The sequence below is a fragment of the Mirounga angustirostris genome, unplaced genomic scaffold (assembly GCF_029215605.1).
Source record: "Mirounga angustirostris isolate CCGP_5_RB_7025 unplaced genomic scaffold, mMirAng1.0.hap1 SCAF_10, whole genome shotgun sequence".
Lineage (NCBI taxonomy): Eukaryota > Metazoa > Chordata > Mammalia > Carnivora > Phocidae > Mirounga > Mirounga angustirostris.
Genome location: NW_026991718.1, coordinates 20818484 through 20838126, shown reverse-complemented (window position 1 = coordinate 20838126; position 19643 = coordinate 20818484). Strand labels below are relative to the sequence as shown.

General features: G+C 53.3%; 2 protein-coding genes across 5 annotated transcripts in view; one reads left to right on the top strand and one right to left on the bottom strand.

Moving 5' to 3' along the window:
• The window catches only part of OTOF (otoferlin), a 93213-nt gene extending 90371 nt beyond the window's left edge, over window positions 1-2842 (top strand). For all 3 annotated transcript variants that reach the window (XM_045883721.2, XM_045883719.2, XM_045883720.2), the window contains 3 exons: window positions 68-246; window positions 348-448; window positions 2062-2842. In XM_045883721.2, coding sequence (XP_045739677.2) covers window positions 68-246; window positions 348-448; window positions 2062-2242 — 461 coding nt within the window. In that variant the 3' untranslated portion in view covers window positions 2243-2842. The remainder of the gene's footprint in view (window positions 1-67; window positions 247-347; window positions 449-2061) is intronic.
• A 125-nt stretch (window positions 2843-2967) lies between these two features.
• Window positions 2968-19643, bottom strand: part of DRC1 (dynein regulatory complex subunit 1) — a 43339-nt gene continuing 26663 nt past the window's right edge. The window contains exons 8-17 of one of the 2 annotated variants that reach the window (XM_045884235.3): window positions 19002-19141; window positions 14728-14862; window positions 14216-14448; window positions 10670-10782; window positions 9416-9505; window positions 8802-8888; window positions 6626-6810; window positions 5506-5646; window positions 5050-5152; window positions 2988-3841 (exon numbers count right to left, since the gene is read on the bottom strand). In XM_045884235.3, the coding sequence (XP_045740191.1) occupies window positions 3785-3841; window positions 5050-5152; window positions 5506-5646; window positions 6626-6810; window positions 8802-8888; window positions 9416-9505; window positions 10670-10782; window positions 14216-14448; window positions 14728-14862; window positions 19002-19141 (1284 nt within the window). In that variant the 3' untranslated portion in view covers window positions 2988-3784. Of the gene's footprint in view, window positions 5153-5505; window positions 5647-6625; window positions 6811-8801; window positions 8889-9415; window positions 9506-10669; window positions 10783-14215; window positions 14449-14727; window positions 14863-19001; window positions 19142-19643 lie in introns of both variants that reach the window. The other variant, XM_064571955.1, reaches the window with a different exon arrangement.

Sequence of the window (19643 nt, the reverse complement as noted above, 5' to 3'; positions counted from 1 at the left end):
GAGGGGGGCGGGCAGGGGGAGCCCAGCCCGGGGAGGGTCGTCAGAGCTGACTGCAAGGCTGCCACAGGGGCCATCGAGCTGGACCTGAACCGGTTTCCTCGGGGCGCAAAGACAGCCAAGCTGTGCACCATGGAGATGGCCACGGGGGAGGTGGACGTGCCCCTGGTTTCCATCTTCAAGCAGAAGCGCGTCAAAGGCTGGTGGCCCCTCCTGGCCCGCAATGAGAATGACGAGCTCGAGCTCACGGTGGGGACCACGGCTGCTCGGGCAGAGGGCAGGGCTGGGCGCAGCTAGGGTGCTGAGGGCCTGGCGCGCGGCCTGAGCGCTGGGCCCCTTCCATTCTGCAGGGCAAGGTGGAGGCGGAGCTGCATCTACTGACCGCTGAGGAGGCAGAGAAGAGTCCTGTGGGCCTGGCCCGCAATGAACCTGACCCCCTAGAGAAACCCAAGTGAGTGTGCTGCCGGCCATGCCGGTCTCTGGGGCCACGGGAGCGGGAAGGCGGGGCCGGAACCTTCTGGCCTTCTTGCTCCGGCCCTGCAGGCACCTCTGCGCTCTCTGTCCCTTGCTGGGCAGGGCAGGCCCCTGTCCTGTCTGCTGCGCCCTGGAATCCGTGCTTCCCTCTGAACCAAAGCATGGGCCACCTTTGCAGGAGAGCGACGCCTCTCCGGGGAAGGCCCCGCCTGCAGAGTTAACGCTCTCCCTAGTTTTGCCAGAAGCCGGCGGCGGCCGTGGAGTGGGGGGCGCCGGGCGGCCCTGCTGGCGGGGGAGGTGCCCAGAAGTGCACACGCTCAGCCCAGGGGCGCCCCCCGCCCCCAGCTGCGAGGCCCCTGCCACAGCCAGGGCCTTCGTCCCCCGCGGCCTTTGTCCGCGCTGCCTCGGCCCTGTTGCCGCGGCGGCCAGACGCGAGCTGCTTGGGGTTCTTGAAGCCTCTCCAGTCGCCCGCTCCTTCCTGTGGCGCACGCACCGCCGCTCACACCCCTGCTGCCGCTCCTGCTCGCCCTCGTCCTCTGCCCGGTGCCGGCTGCCCGGCCAAGAAGGCGCCGGGGCCCTGGGCCTGGCCGCCTGCTGGCTCCGGGGCTCCTCACTTGTCCCTCCGACCGCAGGCCGCCGAGCCTCAGCAGGCGGCACCCACGCGTGCCCGCGCGCGCGCACACGGAGGCACACGTGCGCGCACACGCCGACTCCCAAGCCGCCAAACGGCCCCCTGGGCTCTCAGAACCCAAGGGACTGTCGTATGTGAGTGCGGACTGGGCCAGAGAGGCACGGCAACTTGCCTAAGGTCACCGAGCAGATCGGAGCTGAGACCCAGCCTAGGTTTTCACATTGCCGGCCCAGCGTTCTGGGCCGGACACCGCTTCCTGTCCTCGTGGCAGAATGACAGACTCTACGCCAGTGCCGCTGGCAGAAAGCAGTTGGCACGTGGACGGGGGACGGGGAAGGGTTTGGCCAGGACTCGCCAGCAGGCGGGTTCTCGCAGCCAGTTCCCACCGGCCCCCACCTCGCAGCCCGGAGCCGTTTTCCGCCGTGTGGCCCGGGAAGGGTCTCCGTCCCGTCCCCCCAGCTTAGCAGGTGCCATCTGCTGAGCAGCCTGGGGGGCCGGGGGGCCTAGCCCTGCGCCTTCACTTCCTCGCCCTGCCCCGCACCAGCCCCGAAGGCAGGGTCCGCCATTAACCCTGCTGTGTAAGTAAGGAAATTGAGGCTCAGACGGGCCTCGCTTGCCCCTCGCCGCCGGGCCTGGAAAGCGGGTGCCCTGCGCTGGAGCCGCCCTCCGCCCCGAAGGTTCTGGAGGGGGTTGCTGGGACAGGAGTTTGCAAAAGGCCTATTCAGTACTTGAAGTTTCCGTCTTGACGTCTTATAAACCCTCCTGTTTTCATACCATCGACGCCAGGCAGGCACGTCCTGGCCGGGAGGCTGTGCAGAAGGCAGGGCAGCGAGCGGAGTGCGTCCCACAGGGGCTCCTCAGACCTCGGCCGGGCCCGGTGGGGACCGACGCTCGTGTTCTCGGAAAGGGGGAGAGGTTGAGAGGCCCGCTGCCTGACCGCGGCGCCCCTCTGCCCCCAGCCGGCCCGACACGGCCTTCGTCTGGTTCCTCAACCCCCTCAAGTCCATCAAGTACCTCATCTGCACGCGGTACAAATGGCTCATCGTCAAGATCGTGCTGGCGCTGCTGGGGCTGCTGCTGCTGGCCCTCTTCCTCTACAGCCTCCCCGGCTACACGGTCAAGAAGCTGCTCGGGGCGTGAAGCCCCACAGCGCAGGAAGCCCAGCGTCCCTCCCCTGTGGCCTCAGGTCCCAGAAGCCTGCCTCCTGCTTGCTGGGCCGCTGACCCGGCCCCTCTCATCCTCCCTCCCAAGCCCGTTGCTTGCCCCGTGCCACCCACCTGGTCCCTGCCTGTGGGGTGGGAAGGGTGAGAAGGAGTGGGGTCCTGCCCCTCCTGGCTGGGGCACCCCCGGCTCGGGTAAAGCCACCCCAGAACCGCCCCCAGGCCTTCCAGTGGAGGAGTAAAGCTTTAATGGAATTCACTGAGAATTAGCGAGTGCCCAGAGCTATAAAAAGAATGAACAAGCAAAAAGCATCACCCTCCCTCCCCCGCAGAATCTCGCGAGAGCAGCCACACCACCCGTCTTTGTTCTGCACACGTGGACCAGACCCTTCGCACGAAGGGTGTGGCGGTGGCTGCCTCTGCCCTGCGGCCCTCCCGAGTGCCTCCTCCTCCTGCCCAGGGAGCTGCTGTGGTAGGTGCACAAGCCCGTCCCTGCCCTGCCTGTGGGTTTTTATCGCTTCCCAGAGCTCCCTCTGCCCAGTCCCGCGCTCAGAAGCCCAGATGAGGAGCACTGAGAGTGAGCCCCGGTGCCCCCTCCCACCCCCCCGTGCCCGCCTGCCCTGCCAGGCCCTCGTGGAGGCCAGGATGGGAGAGGGTACTTGCCCTGAGAGCTGGGTTTCTGTTGGCTGTTGTTCCTTTCTTGAGTGGTGATTTTTCTCTTAATAAAAGGAATTAAACACTGAGCTGAGAAGTCTGCATTTGGCCAAGTGGGGGGACCAGTATAGGGAGGGGCCCAGGGTCTGGGGGCCCTCTGAGGTTGGCAAACTCAGCACCAGCTGGGCCCCTCCGGCTCTTCCCCTTTGGATAGCCTCGTGGCCCAGGGTTCAGGGAGGGCTTAAGGCACTGGGCCACCTGCCCAGGCTGCCCACGGGAAGAGCCTCGCACTATACCAGGTGGCAACGGGGACCCCGAAAGCTCACCAAAAGGGTCCTGCAGGCCCAAGAACAGTCTGAAGGCTTAAGAGCACAGGGCACGTGGGAGGCTCAGTTGCTTAGCATCCAGTTCTTGATCTCAGCTCAGGGCTTGATCTCAGGGTTAGGAGTTTAAGCCCGCCTTGGGCTCCACACTGACCCTGCAGGAGCCCCAAAAGCTCCAGCCTCCACTCATAGACCACCCGTTGCCCCCAAAAGCAAGAAGTGAGTCCCATGCCACTGGCCTAAGCTCAGTCCCACAGTGACAGGCCTGTTCCACCACGGTCTGAGGTGGGGACAAAGTCTCCTCATGACATGAGGTGGGGTCAAGGGCCAGTAGCTCAGGGGACCTGAGCTCTTTGAAGAGATTCAGCCACAACTTTTTAAAGACTTTAATCATGGCGGCAGGATACAGGTAACCGCTCGGCCTCCTTTCGACAGGCCCGATCACGGCAGCTCTGGCCAGTCCAGGGTGGCCCCAGGCAGGTGCCCGGGTGACACGTGCCAGCGCCCGCCCGCACCTTAACACGGCAGCCTTCCGAGGCCCGGCTCTATTTTGTGGGGACCCGGAACACCTGAGTTGGTGGAACTTGCAGTTCAGAGTTTATCTGGAAAAGAAAGAGTACGGCTCATCACCTCTTTCCCAGGGCCCTCCTTCCTCGTGACCTCGGGGGAGCAGGTGCTCGCGTTGGCTCTCCTCAGGGCTCCAGCTCTCGGCAAGCACTTCCTCCCCACGTGCTTCCGGGTGCTGGGAAAGCCCGCAGTCCGCCTTCCGTCGGAAGAGAGGTCCTAGGGCTTTGGGTTGGCCTGTGCTCCAGCCGGCTAACCTCTGGTAACCTTCTGAACCTCTGCTCTGAGCCACGCTCTTAAATCCTCGTCTCCCCTGCCCCTGCCCAGCCCTGCCCCTGCCCGCACCTCCCCACCCTCCTGTGCGCGGCAGCACGGACGAAAGCGGGGGCCACACGGCCCTCATGTCCGTCGCGACACCAAGGCTCGCCACATCCTCTGTTCAGCAGTGGCCCGGGGCCCGCGACCACGGCAGGGCCACACTCCCCGTTCCTGGGCTTGTGGCTGGCCCCGGCCACCTCTCCCACACACAGCGGGTGACGGAGGGCCTACGCTCAGCCCGGTGTGTCGAGGCCCACGGCCTCAGCGCCACGTAAGGAGTCCACACGAGGAGAGCCGAGGCAGCAACCGTGCGACGAATGGATCCGAACCTTGGGAGCAGAGACGGTGGGACTTCTTCTCCTGCAGGCCACGGCGGAGTTGCCCCAACCGTCACTGGAGTGATCGAGAGTGGGGGCCAGGGACCATCTGTCCCACCTGGAGCTTCCTCTCGCCATGTCATATCCCAGGCCGGACAACCTGGCCGGCGGAGTGGGAAGAGCCCAGGGCTCTGGGCACGTCACAGGGCCTCCCAGTTTTGGTTCTCCTTTTTGGGAGAAGCGCCTGTGCCCTACCGACTTCACAGAGGGGTTAGGAGCAAAGAAGAAACGTCGTGAGGGGGGCCCTGTGGCCTGTGACGTCATCACAGCCTTTGGCCCTGCTTCGGAGGACGGTCCAGCAAGGAGCGGGACCAAAGACCACGGCATCCGAGGGGCGCTACTAGGGCCCGGAAGTCCAGGAGGAGGCTTCGGGCAATGTCCACTCCCTTGCCCGATCATTCTGTCCCAGCCTGAGGTACGACTGTTGACTTTTTATGTCACATCTCAACGCTCCCTTGCCTCTCGTGAGGGAAGAGCCTCATTTCCTAAGAGCAGTCCCACTGGCTCCCCAGCCTCCTGCCTACCCTCCTCGGCGCCTCCCCGCCACCCACCTTGGAGTCTAGAGACTTCTGAAGGAGCATCTGGAGCTCTGCGTTCTGCTGCTCCAGCGAGTTGTTTTCTATCAGCAGCTTGGCCCTCTGGGTCAGGATGAGGCTTTGGGCAGAAAAACCAGTTAGAGGCTCCCTGGATCCTCCTCCGTTCTCCGCCAAGGAGGGGCCAGGATCTCTGGGTTTCTGTTCTGGTTGGAGGCGGAAGAGGAGGCCAGAAGCCTCGCCCACCAGCGCAAACCGTGGGCCCCGAACGAACCAGGCGGGCAGGGACAGAACGGGAGGGCAGGGCCGCAGGGCCAGCCACCCAACGCCCCAGGCCCCTTCGGCGGGAGCCTTCCTTCCAAAGGCAGCTTTTCTCTCCAAACCAGGGAGGTGGCAACTGTGGCCACGGCAAGCAGGATCCTTCCCCCCCGCCTGTCTGGCCCCCTCCTTCTGCACAATGACATGCGGGCTTACTGGTATTTCTCCAGCGCTGTGTACAGAGCGTCCCAGAGGTTCTGCGTGGCGTCAGGGATAACCGTGGTCAGGGCCTCCCAATACTCAGAGTCCTTCGAGTTATCCCGCTCATACTTCAACTTCACTGGTGCCCGAGAGTCCCTGAAGGTTAAGAGCAAATGTCGCATCATCTCCATCTGCCCCCAGCCTGGGCCCCCACGCAGTGCCAGCCACAGAGCCCGCCCCTCACAGACTCTCGCTTTCCCACCGGACACCTCCCCACTCAGCTATGCCAGTCTATCGGTTTCTGGCAGATTCTCTGAAAGGGCACACGACTATCATCAATGTTCCTGATCCCTGGTGCCATTGTCGCCTTTGTGACAGCATCCCTGGAGTTCTCTCCCACCCCCTTCTCTCGGCCAGTTTACCTCACTGGCCTTCCATGCCACTACTATGTCCATGTCTTTCACTAATGCATCTAAAACCCCTCTCAGAATTCGGCTGCCCTCGAGGATAGCCTTGGTCCAGGATATCATCACCTCCACCAGGACAAAGCCCCCGGCTGCTCTCCTGCATCCAGCACCACCCCCCTCCCTGCCACCAAAGGGATCTTTCTAAAATGCAAGCCTAAGCGTGGCTCCACCCACTGCTCAAGACCATGTTCTGGCTCCAGTCCACTCAAGGGTAAAGACAAAGGCCTTGGGCACAGCGGGCAAGGCTCTCCGAGATCTGGCCCCCCAACCACCCACCGGCCACACTTCCCACGAAGACTCTGACACCAGCCACACCTCTCGAACACACCCTTCCCCACACTGTCACACCTGAAATGGCTCTTCCCCCACTTATCCACCTAGCAAAACCCAGTTTGGGTGCCTGAAGCCCTCAGACATGCCAGATGGGGTGGCCATGGCCTCGTTATGCTCTGGCCATCGTCCTGCTCACAAGGTGCGACCTCCACAGGGCACAGCAGACCCCGTGACTGACCGCTGAATGAATGATGCATGAGAAAATGCAAATCGCTTCTACAGCCACTCCTTCCCTTCGGGTCCACGGATTCCTCCCCCCCCCCCCCCCCGCCCCCCAGCCTCTGCACACATGAGCATCTGCTTGGCCTCCACCTTCCCTGAGCCCTCCAGCACACCTGGGTTTCTTTAGACCCATGACAAAGGCCTCCAGAATCTTGAGGACATCGTTGGGATGGATGAGCCTGGGAGAAGGGGGGGCCTCCTTCTCTTCCGGCTCCCCTTCCACGAGGCTTTCCTCTTTCTGTCCCTCGAGGTCTGGCTGCTCTCCTGGCTCCGGCGCTGACAACAGGCTTGTTTGCTCCTGTGGGGGTGACAGATGCCAGGGGTTGAGCTGGAGAAAGGCGTAAGGGTGACTATGGATCGGGGGCACACAGCAAGCATGAGTGTCTGAAGACAGGCAGAGAGAGAAAAAGTAGAGAAAAGTTTACAGAAAGTTACAAAAAAGATGCCAAGGGACACATTTCCAGGAATGAAGAAATGGTGAAAGGGTGGAAGAGAAGGGGGATAGGATCAGGGAGAGGCACACAGGGGCCTTCAAAACAGTGATAATCTTCTATTTCTAAATTGGGGCTCATCGGTGTTCATTTTATTGATATTCCTAAAGCTGACACTATACATCTCTTTGAATCAAAAATCACAAATTACATTTTAATTTTTTAATTAAAAAACGTCTTCCTCCTACTCCTGTCTCATAGTCCAGTTCACCTCCCATAGGGAAACCAACGTCATCGATGTCTTATGCATCCTTCCAAAGAAATCCTCTGTCCATACAAGCAACGCTTTCCCTCCCGTTCTCACACGAATGAAACTCTACCGCAGACACAGTTCGGCACTTGGTGTTTTTCACATACCAATAAACCTCAGAGATATTTTCACGTAAAAAATACGTAAAGAACTGCTTTGGTCTTTTTCTTACTGGTGCATAGTATCCCACTGTGTCGATGCCCCGCTGATGAGGTAATCGATCCTTTCATGATGGAATTAGAGGTTATTTTCAACCTTCTCCCATTTCAAGTGGCGTGGAAACCAATGAGCTATAATAAACACTTTCATCGTGTTGAGACATGACTGCAGGAAGAATTGCAGGGGCCAGGGCATACGGTGTTGTCACCCACACTGCACGCCGTGACAATGGGCTCTCACAGCAGTGACAGGAGTGGGTCTGGTTCCCACGCCTGGGCCGTCAGCATGTGCTATCGAACTTGCAGAGTCTTGCCCACGTGACAGGTGCAGATGGAATGTGGAACAGTATTTGCACTTCTCTTATCATAAGAAGCCTGGTTATCTTTTCATGTGTTTAAAAGTTATTCGTATTGCCTCTTGTAGGAGATTTTTGTTCATATCCCTTGTCCTATCCATTGAGTTGTTGGTCTTTTTCTTATTGGTTTATATGAGTTCTTTGTATATTAAGGAAATGGGCCCTTAACTGTGATGTGAGTTAAAAATACTCCCCCACAAATGTCATCTGTATCTTAACTTTGCTTATAGTGATTTTTGCCCCACACGGTTGGGGTTTTTTTTGTTCGTTTTTTTAATGTAGTCAAACAGATCCTATTTTTCCCCCTTTACAGCTTCTGGGTTTTGTTCACCCAGCCAATTCTTTTCAGAAGCATATGAGGATACTCACCCTGGAGCCAGCAATACGAAACGTATTTTTTAATTTAAGTTTTTAATTTTTAAATTAAAACTTTAGGGCGCCTGGGTGGCTCAGTCGTTAAGCGTCTGCCTTCGGCTCAGGTCATGATCCCGGGGTCCTGGGATCGAGTCCCACATCGGGCTCCCTGCTCGGCAGGAGGCCTGCTTCTCCCTCTCCCACTCCCCCTGCTTGTGTTCCTGCTCTCGCTATCTCTCTCTCTGTCAAATAAATAAATAAAATCTTTTAAAAAATAAATAAAATAAATTAAAACTTTATAATATTTTTAACATGATGGCTTCTTCAGAAGAGTCCATTACAATCAAGATGGGTATTACAGATGGGCCCTGCTTTGCAGGAAAGTGGTGAGGATCAAAATATTCAGAGCTTGGTGGGCCCAGGGCTCCTAGGGGCTGAAGCCTGGCTTTGAGGAAGGGACAAGGAAAAGACACTTTGGGCCTTAGTTTGAGAACAGCCTCCCATCCCCAGCCATTCTTTCCCTTGCAAATAGAAAAGGTAATAGTATGGGAAATGCTAAGTTAGCTATCTCTGACAGAAAACCCTCACTATTTCTCCAGAAGTATGACAGAAAGGCAGCAATGCCCTCTGGGGGCTTCCAGAATTTCAAATGCTCTCTTTTTTATTGCATTTCACATTACCTGACTGGAGGGTGAATGATAAACTCGGTATTTGAGGAAGAAATTCACCAGTTTATATAAGTCGTCCTCACTTTCAATTCCAAGGGCCTGGGGGAAAATAGGAGAATTGCTCAAACACCACAGCAAGAAGTCCACCGGCTACCAGAGTTACCAGACCCTCAGCTCCTAAGAGCAGGAGGTTTGGCTGTTCCCCCGAACACCCCCAGCACCTGCCATGGCCCAGAGTGAGGCCACTCAACACCAGGGAAGCACAGTGAGATCACATCCGAGCAGAGAAAGAATGCTCAGAGTCAGGAACAGCCCTGTACAGGCCTGGGGGATATGAGAATGCTAGAGGAGGCTGGACACACATCCGAGTTTAGGGGTGCAGAGGAGAACCTAGAGTCTGAGAGCCAGGCCATGAGAGAGAAGCTGGTAGAGGAAGGGTGAGGGCTGAGAGACTTCGTGGCCAATTTGGGGCATGGAGAACGAGGAAAGGGAAGGAGGTGACAGCAAGCCCAGGGAAGCCTGGGAGACCTCTATCTCTTCCCACGGCCAAGGCAATGTTGGAAAAACAGAGGAGGCCGGCATAGAATGAGGCCCCCACCCCATCAACTCAGCCCAGTGGGACTCACTGAGAAAATGGCGTCCAACCTCAGCAGATAGCATTCGTTCTTCTCCAGGGGAAGGAGAAGGCTCAGCAGCTTGCTCTCTATGAGGAAACCCTGGGAAGGAAGATGACATCTCTAGTCAGAGACAGGTTTCAGAAATGAGTGCTGGGTCTGCAGCCTACCTCTGTGTAACTATCAGCGATGACTCCAGGGATGAGACTTTGGGCAGCAGGACCCCAGAGGAAGTCCTTCCTGGGATGCCTGAGAGCCCTTCCCGGACACAAAGCCAATACTCATGGACGAAGGGTGCTGGCTCACCTCACCCACAAGCCCCTGGGCAAACGGCTAAGTTCCCCAGAGCCGCCCAGACCTGCTCCAGTCACAGATTCCCACCCGCGCAACATCACTTCACTCAGAGACTAGCCCTCCAATATCCATAGACCAGGGCGGCAGGCACTGAGCTGGGGGAGAGGGAGGGAGGCATGGCGGGGGGTGGGCACACCGTATCCCGACACAATGCACAGGAAGTGGGGGGCGGGTGGGGACACTGGGCGCCCGGCACCCACTCTGAGCTGGGAAGGCCGGGGGAGGGCTGCGTGACAGGGGGCCACTGGCAGCAAGCCTGCGGGTAGGTGGGGGGAGCACATGCCTACTGCCTCTTTCAGCAGGAGCCGCCCTCAGGGCCAAGAGCCAGCTCTTGGCCCCAGAAAACTGTCCATGGGGATGGGAAGCTGCCAGTCCCGGCTACACCTCTTTGACTCATCTCAGAAATGCAGGATCATGCACCAGTCATGTTCCTGGAACACCTCAACTCCTAGCTGAGCCACCTCCAACACCCCTTACATGAAATCCAGTGGGTCTTGCTAATATACAGTATACAGCTATCCAAAGCCTAACACACCCCGAGAAATCACAGACTGAGCTCCCGGGGTAAGGCCACGTCAGCTGTGGCCACACCCCTCGGCAGGTGGGTTCGCAGAGGGGAGACTGGCGCCCCTTCTCTTGCAGACTCAGCCTCTTTTTTTTTTTTTTTTAATTAGCAGGAGCCGGGGGCCAACTTGGCCCACCCCTTGCTGACCCACTAAGGGAGGACCCGTTGGCCCGCCGAGGGCAGCTCTGAGGCTCGTGAACCTCGTGAACCAGCCCAGCCCTGCGGCTCAGTGCTTGAGCCCTCCTGCCTGGCCGGGCCAGCCTGGGCCACAGTCTCACAGGAGAAGCCAGCGCGGGGAGCCACCGGCCAGGAGTCCCTCCGGTGCAGCCCCACGCGGCCGGCCTCACCGACTCGTCACACAGGAGCATCAGGATCTTTCTGGTAGTTTTCGGGGAAATTTGCTTCGGCAGGTCGAGGTAAGACTCTGCTTCCGAGGCGGTCTCCTCAGTCCCCTCCTCTTCTGCAGATGGGGCAGAGAGAATAGAGAGTGGGAGAGAAAAGGGAGATCGTTGCTTGGCTTGGTTGACTTTGAGCAACAAACGGCTTTCCTTGAGAAAATTTACCTGTTAAAAAGCCTCTTTAAGGCCCTATGGAGTCTCCTTAGCTGAAGAAAGCCTAGTATGTGGCAAAAACAGGGAGGCTGGGGGTTGGATACGAGACTAGCGGGAGAATTCTGCCATTCTACAATGCTTGGCTGTTCTAACTTTCATCTCCCTGCCAACATCATACTCAAAATCCAGCCACGACCAGGAAGCGGAAGGGAGAGTATGAACCTATTTATGCTCACTTTAGAGAACAATCTAGAACGTCTGCTAGGTGGTTTCTAAACCAGCAGCAGACCAGAAGTAGCCAACTAAACCGTGGTCCAAGTGGTGGCCTCACTTGTCAGCAAGAACAGGTAGCTAATAGCAAGAGCCAAACATTTTAATTAAAATTAGAAATTTTAAGGGCGCCTGGGTGGCTCAGTTGGTTAAGCGACTGCCTTTGGCTCAGGTCATGATCCTGGAGTCCCGGGATCGAGTCCCGCATCGGGCTCCCTGCTCGGCAGGGAGTCTGCTTCTCCCTCTGACCCTCCCCCTGCTTGTGTTCCCTCTCTCGCTGTGTCTCTCTCTGTCAAATAAATAAATAAAATAAAAAATCTTTAAAAAAAAATAAAATAAAATAAAATTAGAAATTTTAAAATGTTTTATACTATATATACCTCACCTGAAAATAGTCACAAAAAATCATTGTCCTACTAGGTTTTACTAGTTGTTCAAAAGATAAAATGAGATCATGTAAATGAAGATATTTTGGAAAAGTACAAGATACCATCTTGCTGGTGGAAAGCAAAATGGTCCCATCCGTACGGAGCAATATCCAGCAAAACTACAGAGGCATTTACCCTTTGATCCAGCAGTCCCAAGTTTAAGGATCTGTCCCAACAACTCACCAGGAAAAATATGCAGACACAAACGCACAGAGCTGTTTGCTGCAGCAATGTTTGTGAGAGCAAAAACCAACAAACAAAACCCCGGAAATATCCCAAGTGGCCACCAACAGAACACCATCTGAGTAAGTTACAGCTCAGCCACACAACGGAACACCAAATAAAAACGGCATGAAGAATGTGTCTTCTTACTACTATAGACTGACCTCCAAGATGCTTTGTAAGTGAAAAAAGCAAGATGGAGAAAAGCATATGCTCTCATTTAAAAAGTGGGTCTAGGGCGCCTGGGTGGCTCAGATGGTTAAGCGTCTGCCTTCAGCTCAGGTCGTGATCCCAGAGTCCTGGGATCGAGCCCCCACTTGGGCTCCCTGCTCAGCGGGAAGCCTGTTTCTCCCTCTCTCTCTGCTCTCCCCCCCTGTTCGTGCTCTCTCGTCACTCTCTCCCTCAAATAAATAAAATCTTTAAAAAAAATTACAAATAAATAAAAGACACCAATCTGGGGACGGGGTTGGTGGTGGCTGCGTGACTCAGTTGAGCATCTGACTCTCGGTTTCGGCTCAGGTCATGATCTCAGGGTTGTGAGACTGAGCCCCATGTTCAGTTCCGCGCTCAGCACAGGGTCTGCTTGTCCCTCTCCCTCTGCTCCTCCTCCAGCTCTTTCTCTCAAATAAATAAACAAAATATTTTTAAAAATAAATAATAAAATAAATGTAAAAATAAATAAAGAATAAAAGACAGCAATCTGTCTGTACATCTCTAGTGGAATGTGTCCTAAGAGTAAAAAGAACTTCAAAAAAAGTTTAAACAATTTTTAGTAATCATTTGTTAGTGGTAGGTTGATGTTTTATTCTGCAAGTGTTCTGTGGTTGTGGGAAAAGCAATGAGTCATTATTTTGGAGTGGCTGTGCACCAAGATTTTCAAGGTAGGAGAGGGACGCCTGGGTGGTTCAGTTGGTTAAGCGTCTGCCTTCGGCTCAGGTCATGATCCTGGGGTCCTGGGATCGAGTCCCACATCGGGCTCCTTGCTCAGCAGGGAGCCTGCTTCTCCCTCTGCCTGCCTCTCCCCCTGCTTGTGTTCTGTCTCTCTCTCTGACAAATAAATAAATAAAATCTTAAAAAAAAAAAAAAAAAAGATTTTCAAGGTAGGAGAAAGGAGATATACTTTGATAAAGTTAAGTAAAAATCCTGGCATCCTGATGATTAGGAAGTGTCAGGATGAACACATGATTTATTTTATGCTGAAAATGTAATTCTACACCCTATGCTCATCCACTAGGAAGGCCTAGAAATTGACCCATCCCAAACAATGAGCACTCCAGCTCCCAGACTATGGTTTTGAAATACCATTCCCTTTAAAAGGACCAGGTCTCCTCGACCTTGAGAAATGGCTGATGACAGACTTGAAGCAGGAAACATATAATGTTAGACTGGAAATGTGGTCATTCTGGAAAGCCGGGACGCTATCAACAACTACTGAGGTTGTGTCAAAAGGACCCAGAAGCCAACATGAAGAGACTCGCACTGGCCAAAGATGGGACAATGTGAGCATCAGTAAGGGTAATAAGTGCAGTAAACCGAAACACATCAAATTTGTTTAAATCTAATGTGTTCATAACGATATGTATTTATTTGTTTATTTATTTAAATATTTGACAGAGAGACAGAGTGTGCGGGGTTGGGGGGGGCAGAGGGGTGGGGAGAGAGAAGCTCAAGCAGACTCCAAGCTGCGCACAGAGCCCCATGTGGGGCTCGATCTCACGACACTGAGATCACCACCTGAGCTGAAACCAAAAGTCAGATGCTTAACCAACTGCACCACCCAGGTGACCAATGATATTTATTTTATAAAACGTTACTGGTCACCTTTGGAAGATGCTAGAGACCCAGCCCATTTATTTTGAAAACTAGTAAATAGAGAAAGAACAGCATATATCCTGCCTTTCCTATACGAACTGTGTCTCGGGGTAACATTTAGCTATATATAAATGCTATAAATATAGCTAACATTTAGCTATAAGGGAAAATTCTCTTTTCAGAAGTGTTCCAGCTAATAAATGAAGACATATGATAGAATTTAGAATATCGCCATTTTGCAACCCCTAAGGCAATTAGTGAATCTTAGACAATGACTACCAACGGTTGCTCGCCTCCCGAAGAGAGAGACAAACTGCCATTAGTTTATCCCAGTGGAGGTACACAACAATGTATTCAGCAAAACTAAACTAAGTCTGAATCTGATCAAGCTTCTAGATCGAGCTACCAGATTATAATAACAGGGAAGCGGGTAAAGCTATCAATTAAATTAGAGATTTAAAAGCCACAACTATGGACCTTCCAGCCACGAGACCTCCTCCCCCATCTCTGGACTTCAGTTTGCTCATCTTTGAAATGAATGGGTTGACCTGATGGTCTGACAGGCCCCCAGCTCTGGGGCTCTAGGACTCTAGGATGCCATGCCAGTCACCTGCTTGCATCAGCACCTCTTCTACTATCTGTGTGGCAGACTTCTGCGGCTGCTGAGATATAGGTCCCACATTCCTCAGGAACCAGAAATCAGGTGCCGTCCAGGGGAGCCCCAGATGATGGGTATGAATGATCCTGTCTACATCAAAGGCTCTGCTTATCAGATCCTTTGCCTCCTCCTCATTCATTAGCCAAATCTCCCGAAACTGCTTGTCATCAATGAGAGCAAAATGCCTGTGAAGGAGAGTTGATCAGCATGGCCAGCAGACCCCAGGGCCTGGCCAGGGTCCCCTCCATGAGCAGTAGGGCGAGCAAGGAGGTGGAGCTGGGGTGCATCCCGGTCCCGGGTTGCCGGCCCTCGCCTATGACAGACTGGAGGTGGTCCCCACACGTCTCAAGAAAAGGCAGGGGACACGCGAGTAAAGGGATGGGGAAGACAGCACAAAGGACTCTTTGTGCCTGGGCCCACCTCTATCTAGGGCACGTGCCTTGGGACCCAGGTCCCTAAAATACCGCATGGCTTTCTGTAGCTCCTTGAATTGCGTCACAAGGCGTTTGTAGTCAGAGGTCAGCGACTGGTTCTCCTCCTGAAACTGCTTGATCTGTTTGGCGTATTTCGATCTCAGATTGTTGAGGGTATCATGCAGGCTGCCGGGCAGAGGGGACGAAGTTCATCTGCAGCTGAACAGAAGCTGTGGTGTCTGTTCCCCTCAGCGACTTCACACAACTCTACAGCCCCCAGGGTCAGAGTTGTGCAGGTGCAGAAAACCCTCCCATTTATTCCCAAACCCAGCGGCTCCGACTGTGATCGAGGAAATGAAGGCCACAGGAGGTAAGGGGATCGTCCAGGACTAAACTCATTTACATCGGTCCAGAAGCCCTGACCCACTGAGGGGCAGTCTCCTACTCAGGACTGTGACTGAATCCTCCCCCAATGCGCCACCTCACATCTTTAAAGGGCACATCTCAACTATTTCACTGCCATGATTTGGATGTTCACTTCCCGTCTAAAACAAGGGAAATAGAAACGGAAAACTTAAAACTCCACACCACAAGTGTGAGATATGAGCCCTCCATCCTCAGAGAGCTGATACAGTTCATGAGTCCGATAGTTCATTCATGCACTCCCTCATTCACCAAACATGGAAGGTCTCTTGCCAGGGGTATGTTTGACTACAGCGATGAATACAAGGATATGTTCGAACAGAAGGCACGATCAGGCGAGCCAGAGGCAAAGACACACTCATCACAGTGGAGCGTGGAAGTGCTGGGGGGTGGGGGGCACTTTACACAGGATGCCAGCGAGCCCAGAGCTGAGGCATGGAACTTACCCTCCAGGGGAGTGGCCGGAGGTTCCAGCACAGTGAGGGACAGTGATAGCCTGGCCAATGGTCCTGTGAGCCCAGGCATGTCACAGCTCCCCATCCCACTGCTCTGGGAGCTCTCTCTGTGCATGGAAACTTGCCTCATGAAATATACACGGCAGGCACAGCTCTTAGACCCAGGACCATACATACGTCAGACTTCAAGCCCGTGAAGAGGTGTCTTATGTCAGTGCCCCAAATACACAGGAAGACAGACTCTGAAGGCCTAGATATTTTCAGTTTAAAAATTCTAAAGATAGGGGCAGTTGGGTGGCTCAGTTGGTTAAGTGTCCAACTCTTGGTTTCAGCCAGGTCATAATCTCGGGATCCTGGAATCGAGCCCCACATCGGACTCTGTGCTCAGTGCAGAGCCTGCCTGTCCCTCTCCCTCTGCTCCTCGTCCCCCCTCCACCCCACTTACGCTCTGTCTAAAATAAATAAATAAAATCTTTAAAAAAAAATTCTAAAGATAAAATTTTCCCTCTTAAGCATTATTCTGAAATAAGCATAGGGTCCCTAAACACTCAAACATCCATCCTTTGTGTTTTCAGCCTTAATAAAATGCAAAAATCCACTTAGGCTCTGATAAAAACCAATATCTAATTCATTTTCTTTTTTTTTTTTAAAGATTTTATTTATTTATTTGACAGGGAGAGACAGCGAGAGAGGGAACACAAGCAGGGGGAGTGGGAGAGGGAGAAGCAGGCTTCCCGTGGAGCAGGGAGCCCAATGCGGGGCTCGATCCCAGGACCCTGGGATCGTGACCTAAGCCGAAGGCAGACGCTTAACGACTGAGCCACCCAGGCGCCCCTCTAATTCATTTTCTTAACTACAACATTCTAGGAGATTTTCCACATATAGGCGGAAAAAATTTTATTAAGAAAAAAAAATTATTAAGTAGCCATCCCAAAGTATTTTTCCCCATGTCGCTTAGCAAAGGGGTTTCTACGTGTCATCTAACCATAGAAGCTAATAAAACAGAAATCAACTCCAGGTGCATGCTGCAGGTCTGGGCCAGGTAGCAAGACAGGAAGTAGACAGGATGGGGGGCTGCAAGAGGAGGCTCAACAAAAGTCCCGTCCTTGGTGACTGGCTAGAAGCTAGAGATGGAGGGGACGGTGGCGGGGCGGGGGGGAGGGGGGATGATGGGAAGACTGGGAGGGTAGGCAAGTCGGGTGTCAAAACTTGTCCCTTGGCAGTGGCAGCAACTCTCCAAGCTGAAATATCTTTTGGCAGTCCCAGATAAAGTGAGGAGGTGAGGTCAGGATTAGGGATATGTAGCTGGGAGTCATCGAGAAAGAGGTCATTATTCAGGGGCCCCTGGGTGGCTCAGTCGGTTAAGCATCTGCCTTTGGCTCGAGTCATGATCCCAAGGTCCTGGGATTGAGTTCCGAGTCAGGCTCCCTGCTCAGCGGGGAGCCTGCTTCTCCCTTTCCCCACCTCCCCCCACTCATGTTCTCTCTCTCAAATAAATAAAAAAAAAAAATTTTTTTTAAATATCAGGTCATATTCAAAGCCATGAGACTGGTGTAGAGGGTGGATGGAATAAAAATATAAAGCAAAGGGGTAAGATGCTTTCTAGAATACCTAATCAGGCAAGAGAAAGCAGAACCACCAAAGGAAACCAATTAGGAATACACTGAGAAAGAAGAACAAATATTTTAGAGTCCTAAAAGCCAAAGGAGAAAAATTCTGAGATTCGGTGCCAGTAACAATAGGATGAGACCTGAGGAAGAGCCGTGGTTGTTTGGCTAGAAGGACATCACTGGTCACCTACAGAGGGAAGTGGTTGTCCAATTCTGGGGTCAGAGGTTAAATTATGAGTGTTGGAGGGGAGGGGAGGGGCTGGTGGCGAGAGGAAAATGGCCAAGCAAGCAAGAAGGGAAACAGCCTCACCCAGGAGCAAAAGGGTCGGCTAAAAGGTTTTTTAGGATAAGGGAAACTGTGCGTGCTTGAAGTCAGTAGGTAGAGCCAGGGAAGGGATGGTGGGGATGATGCCACTCATCTTTCTGCCCTTGGGATCAGACCCAAGGTCTGTCTCACATACCTCTGCCCCCCTCCCGTCCTACCAACCTCCCCTCTCCCACAGTGCAGTCTCTTTCATCAAACGTGGAACTTTCGTCTTCCTACTTCCTTGTCTTCAGCCCTGCCCTTCATTCCTGGCTCTGGCACCATCTACCCTGGAGCCCTAACTCCTTTTTACCAATTCACATCCTTCCCCCCTTCACTATTTCACTTCTTCAGGAAGGCTTCCCAGAGAACTCTTCGCAAACTATACAGACTTGTGGCTGTCATAGATAGATGGAGAGAGGGAGAGAGAGAAAGGAGAGATCTGGGAAGAGACACACTACACACTTAATCTCTGGTGGTAGGAATATGGGGTTTTTATGGGGTTTTTTTAAAGATTTTATTTATTGGGCGCCTGGGTGGCTCAGTTGGCTAAGCGACTGCCTTCAGCTCAGGTCATGATCCTGGAGTCCCGGGATCGAGTCCCGCATCGGGCTCCCTGCTCAGCGGGGAGTCTGCTTCTCCCTCTGACCCTCCCCCCTCTCATGTGCTTGCTCTCTCTCATCTCTCTCTCTCAAATAAATAAATAAAATCTTAAAAAAAAAATTATTTATTTATTTATTTATTTGACAGAGAGAATGAGAGAGCAAGCACAAGCAGGGGGAGAGGCAGAGAGGGAGAGGGAGAAGCAGACTCCCCACCAAGCAGGGAGCCCAACACGGGGCTCAATCCCAGGACCCTGAGATCATGACCTGAGCTGAAGGCAGACGCTTAACTGACTGAGCCACCCGGGCGCCCCTGTTTTTATGTTTTTTTCTTACTTTCACGTGTGGTACTTCCTGCTTCTCTAAAATGCACAGTACTGCTTCTGTAATAACAAGTGGAGGACTTACCCTACAGAGAGCTCTGCGCATCTGCAGAGTGAAACCCTGGCATGAGTACCTACACTGGTATCATTTGCAGTAGCAAAAGATTAGAAGCAATCTAAACGTCCATCCACAGGGACATTAAATCACGTGAAAGCTCTTTATGAACTGATACGGAAACATTCAAGACACAGAAAAGTGTGTATGGAATGCTATCATTTGGTCTAAAAACAGAGGGGGTGGTGAGAGTATTTATCTGTGTTTGCTTATATGTGGTTAAAGAAATTCTGGAAGAAACAAAAGAAAAGAACAATTCTTACAGAGGTGGGAAAGAGGAGCCACACAAAATGGGGAGTGGGAGACGGACTTTTGCTGTACATTCTTTCATGGGGGAGGTGGTGGAGCAGTTGAAAGTATTATCTTTTCCCCAAAAACTCTTTTAATAAGACTTGGTTATATTGTTAACAGCTTGCACTCCTCCAGAAGGGGAGAGTTCATCCCCATCCCCATTTTCAGCACAGAAGGGCTCATGTTCTGCATGCTCGCTTACCGATTGATCTTCCTCTTCTGCTGGGATTTGATCACTGTGCTCTCTTCGTCTCTCTTCTTCAGCACCTGGAAGTTGTACTCCAACTTCTCTTGGTTTAGCTGATAAGTTGCTTTCATCTGCTGAAGCTGTTGCTCAAGAACCTAAAGTTTAAAAAATAATAATACTCACTGGCCCTGGTATCACTGGTTGTACCTGAGGGTCCCTGATTCTTTGTTCTGGAGTCACGTCAGAGGAACCGGAGTGACAAGTGCCTCCACCTGAATTCTTAGAAAATCTGTTATTAGAGGCAAATGAAAGGCCAACCAGAAAAAATATATCCATCATTCAGGCACCTGGGTGGCTCGGTTGGTTAAGGGTCTGCCTTCGGCTCTGGTCATGATCTCGCGGTCCTGGGATCAAGTCCCACATCAGGCTCCCTGCTCAGTGGGGAGTCTGCTTCTCCCTCTCCCTCTCCCTCTGTGCTCTCCCTCTCTCTCTCTCAAATAAATAAATGAAATCTTTAAAAAATATATCCATCATTCAACTGCAAGCTTAAAGCCTGTGTCCCTAAAGCCTGAGAGAGATGACATTTAGAGCCTCCAGTCTGGCCCCCTCTGGTGCTGAGCACCAGATCCTCTGGAGATACACATCACCCCACCAGAA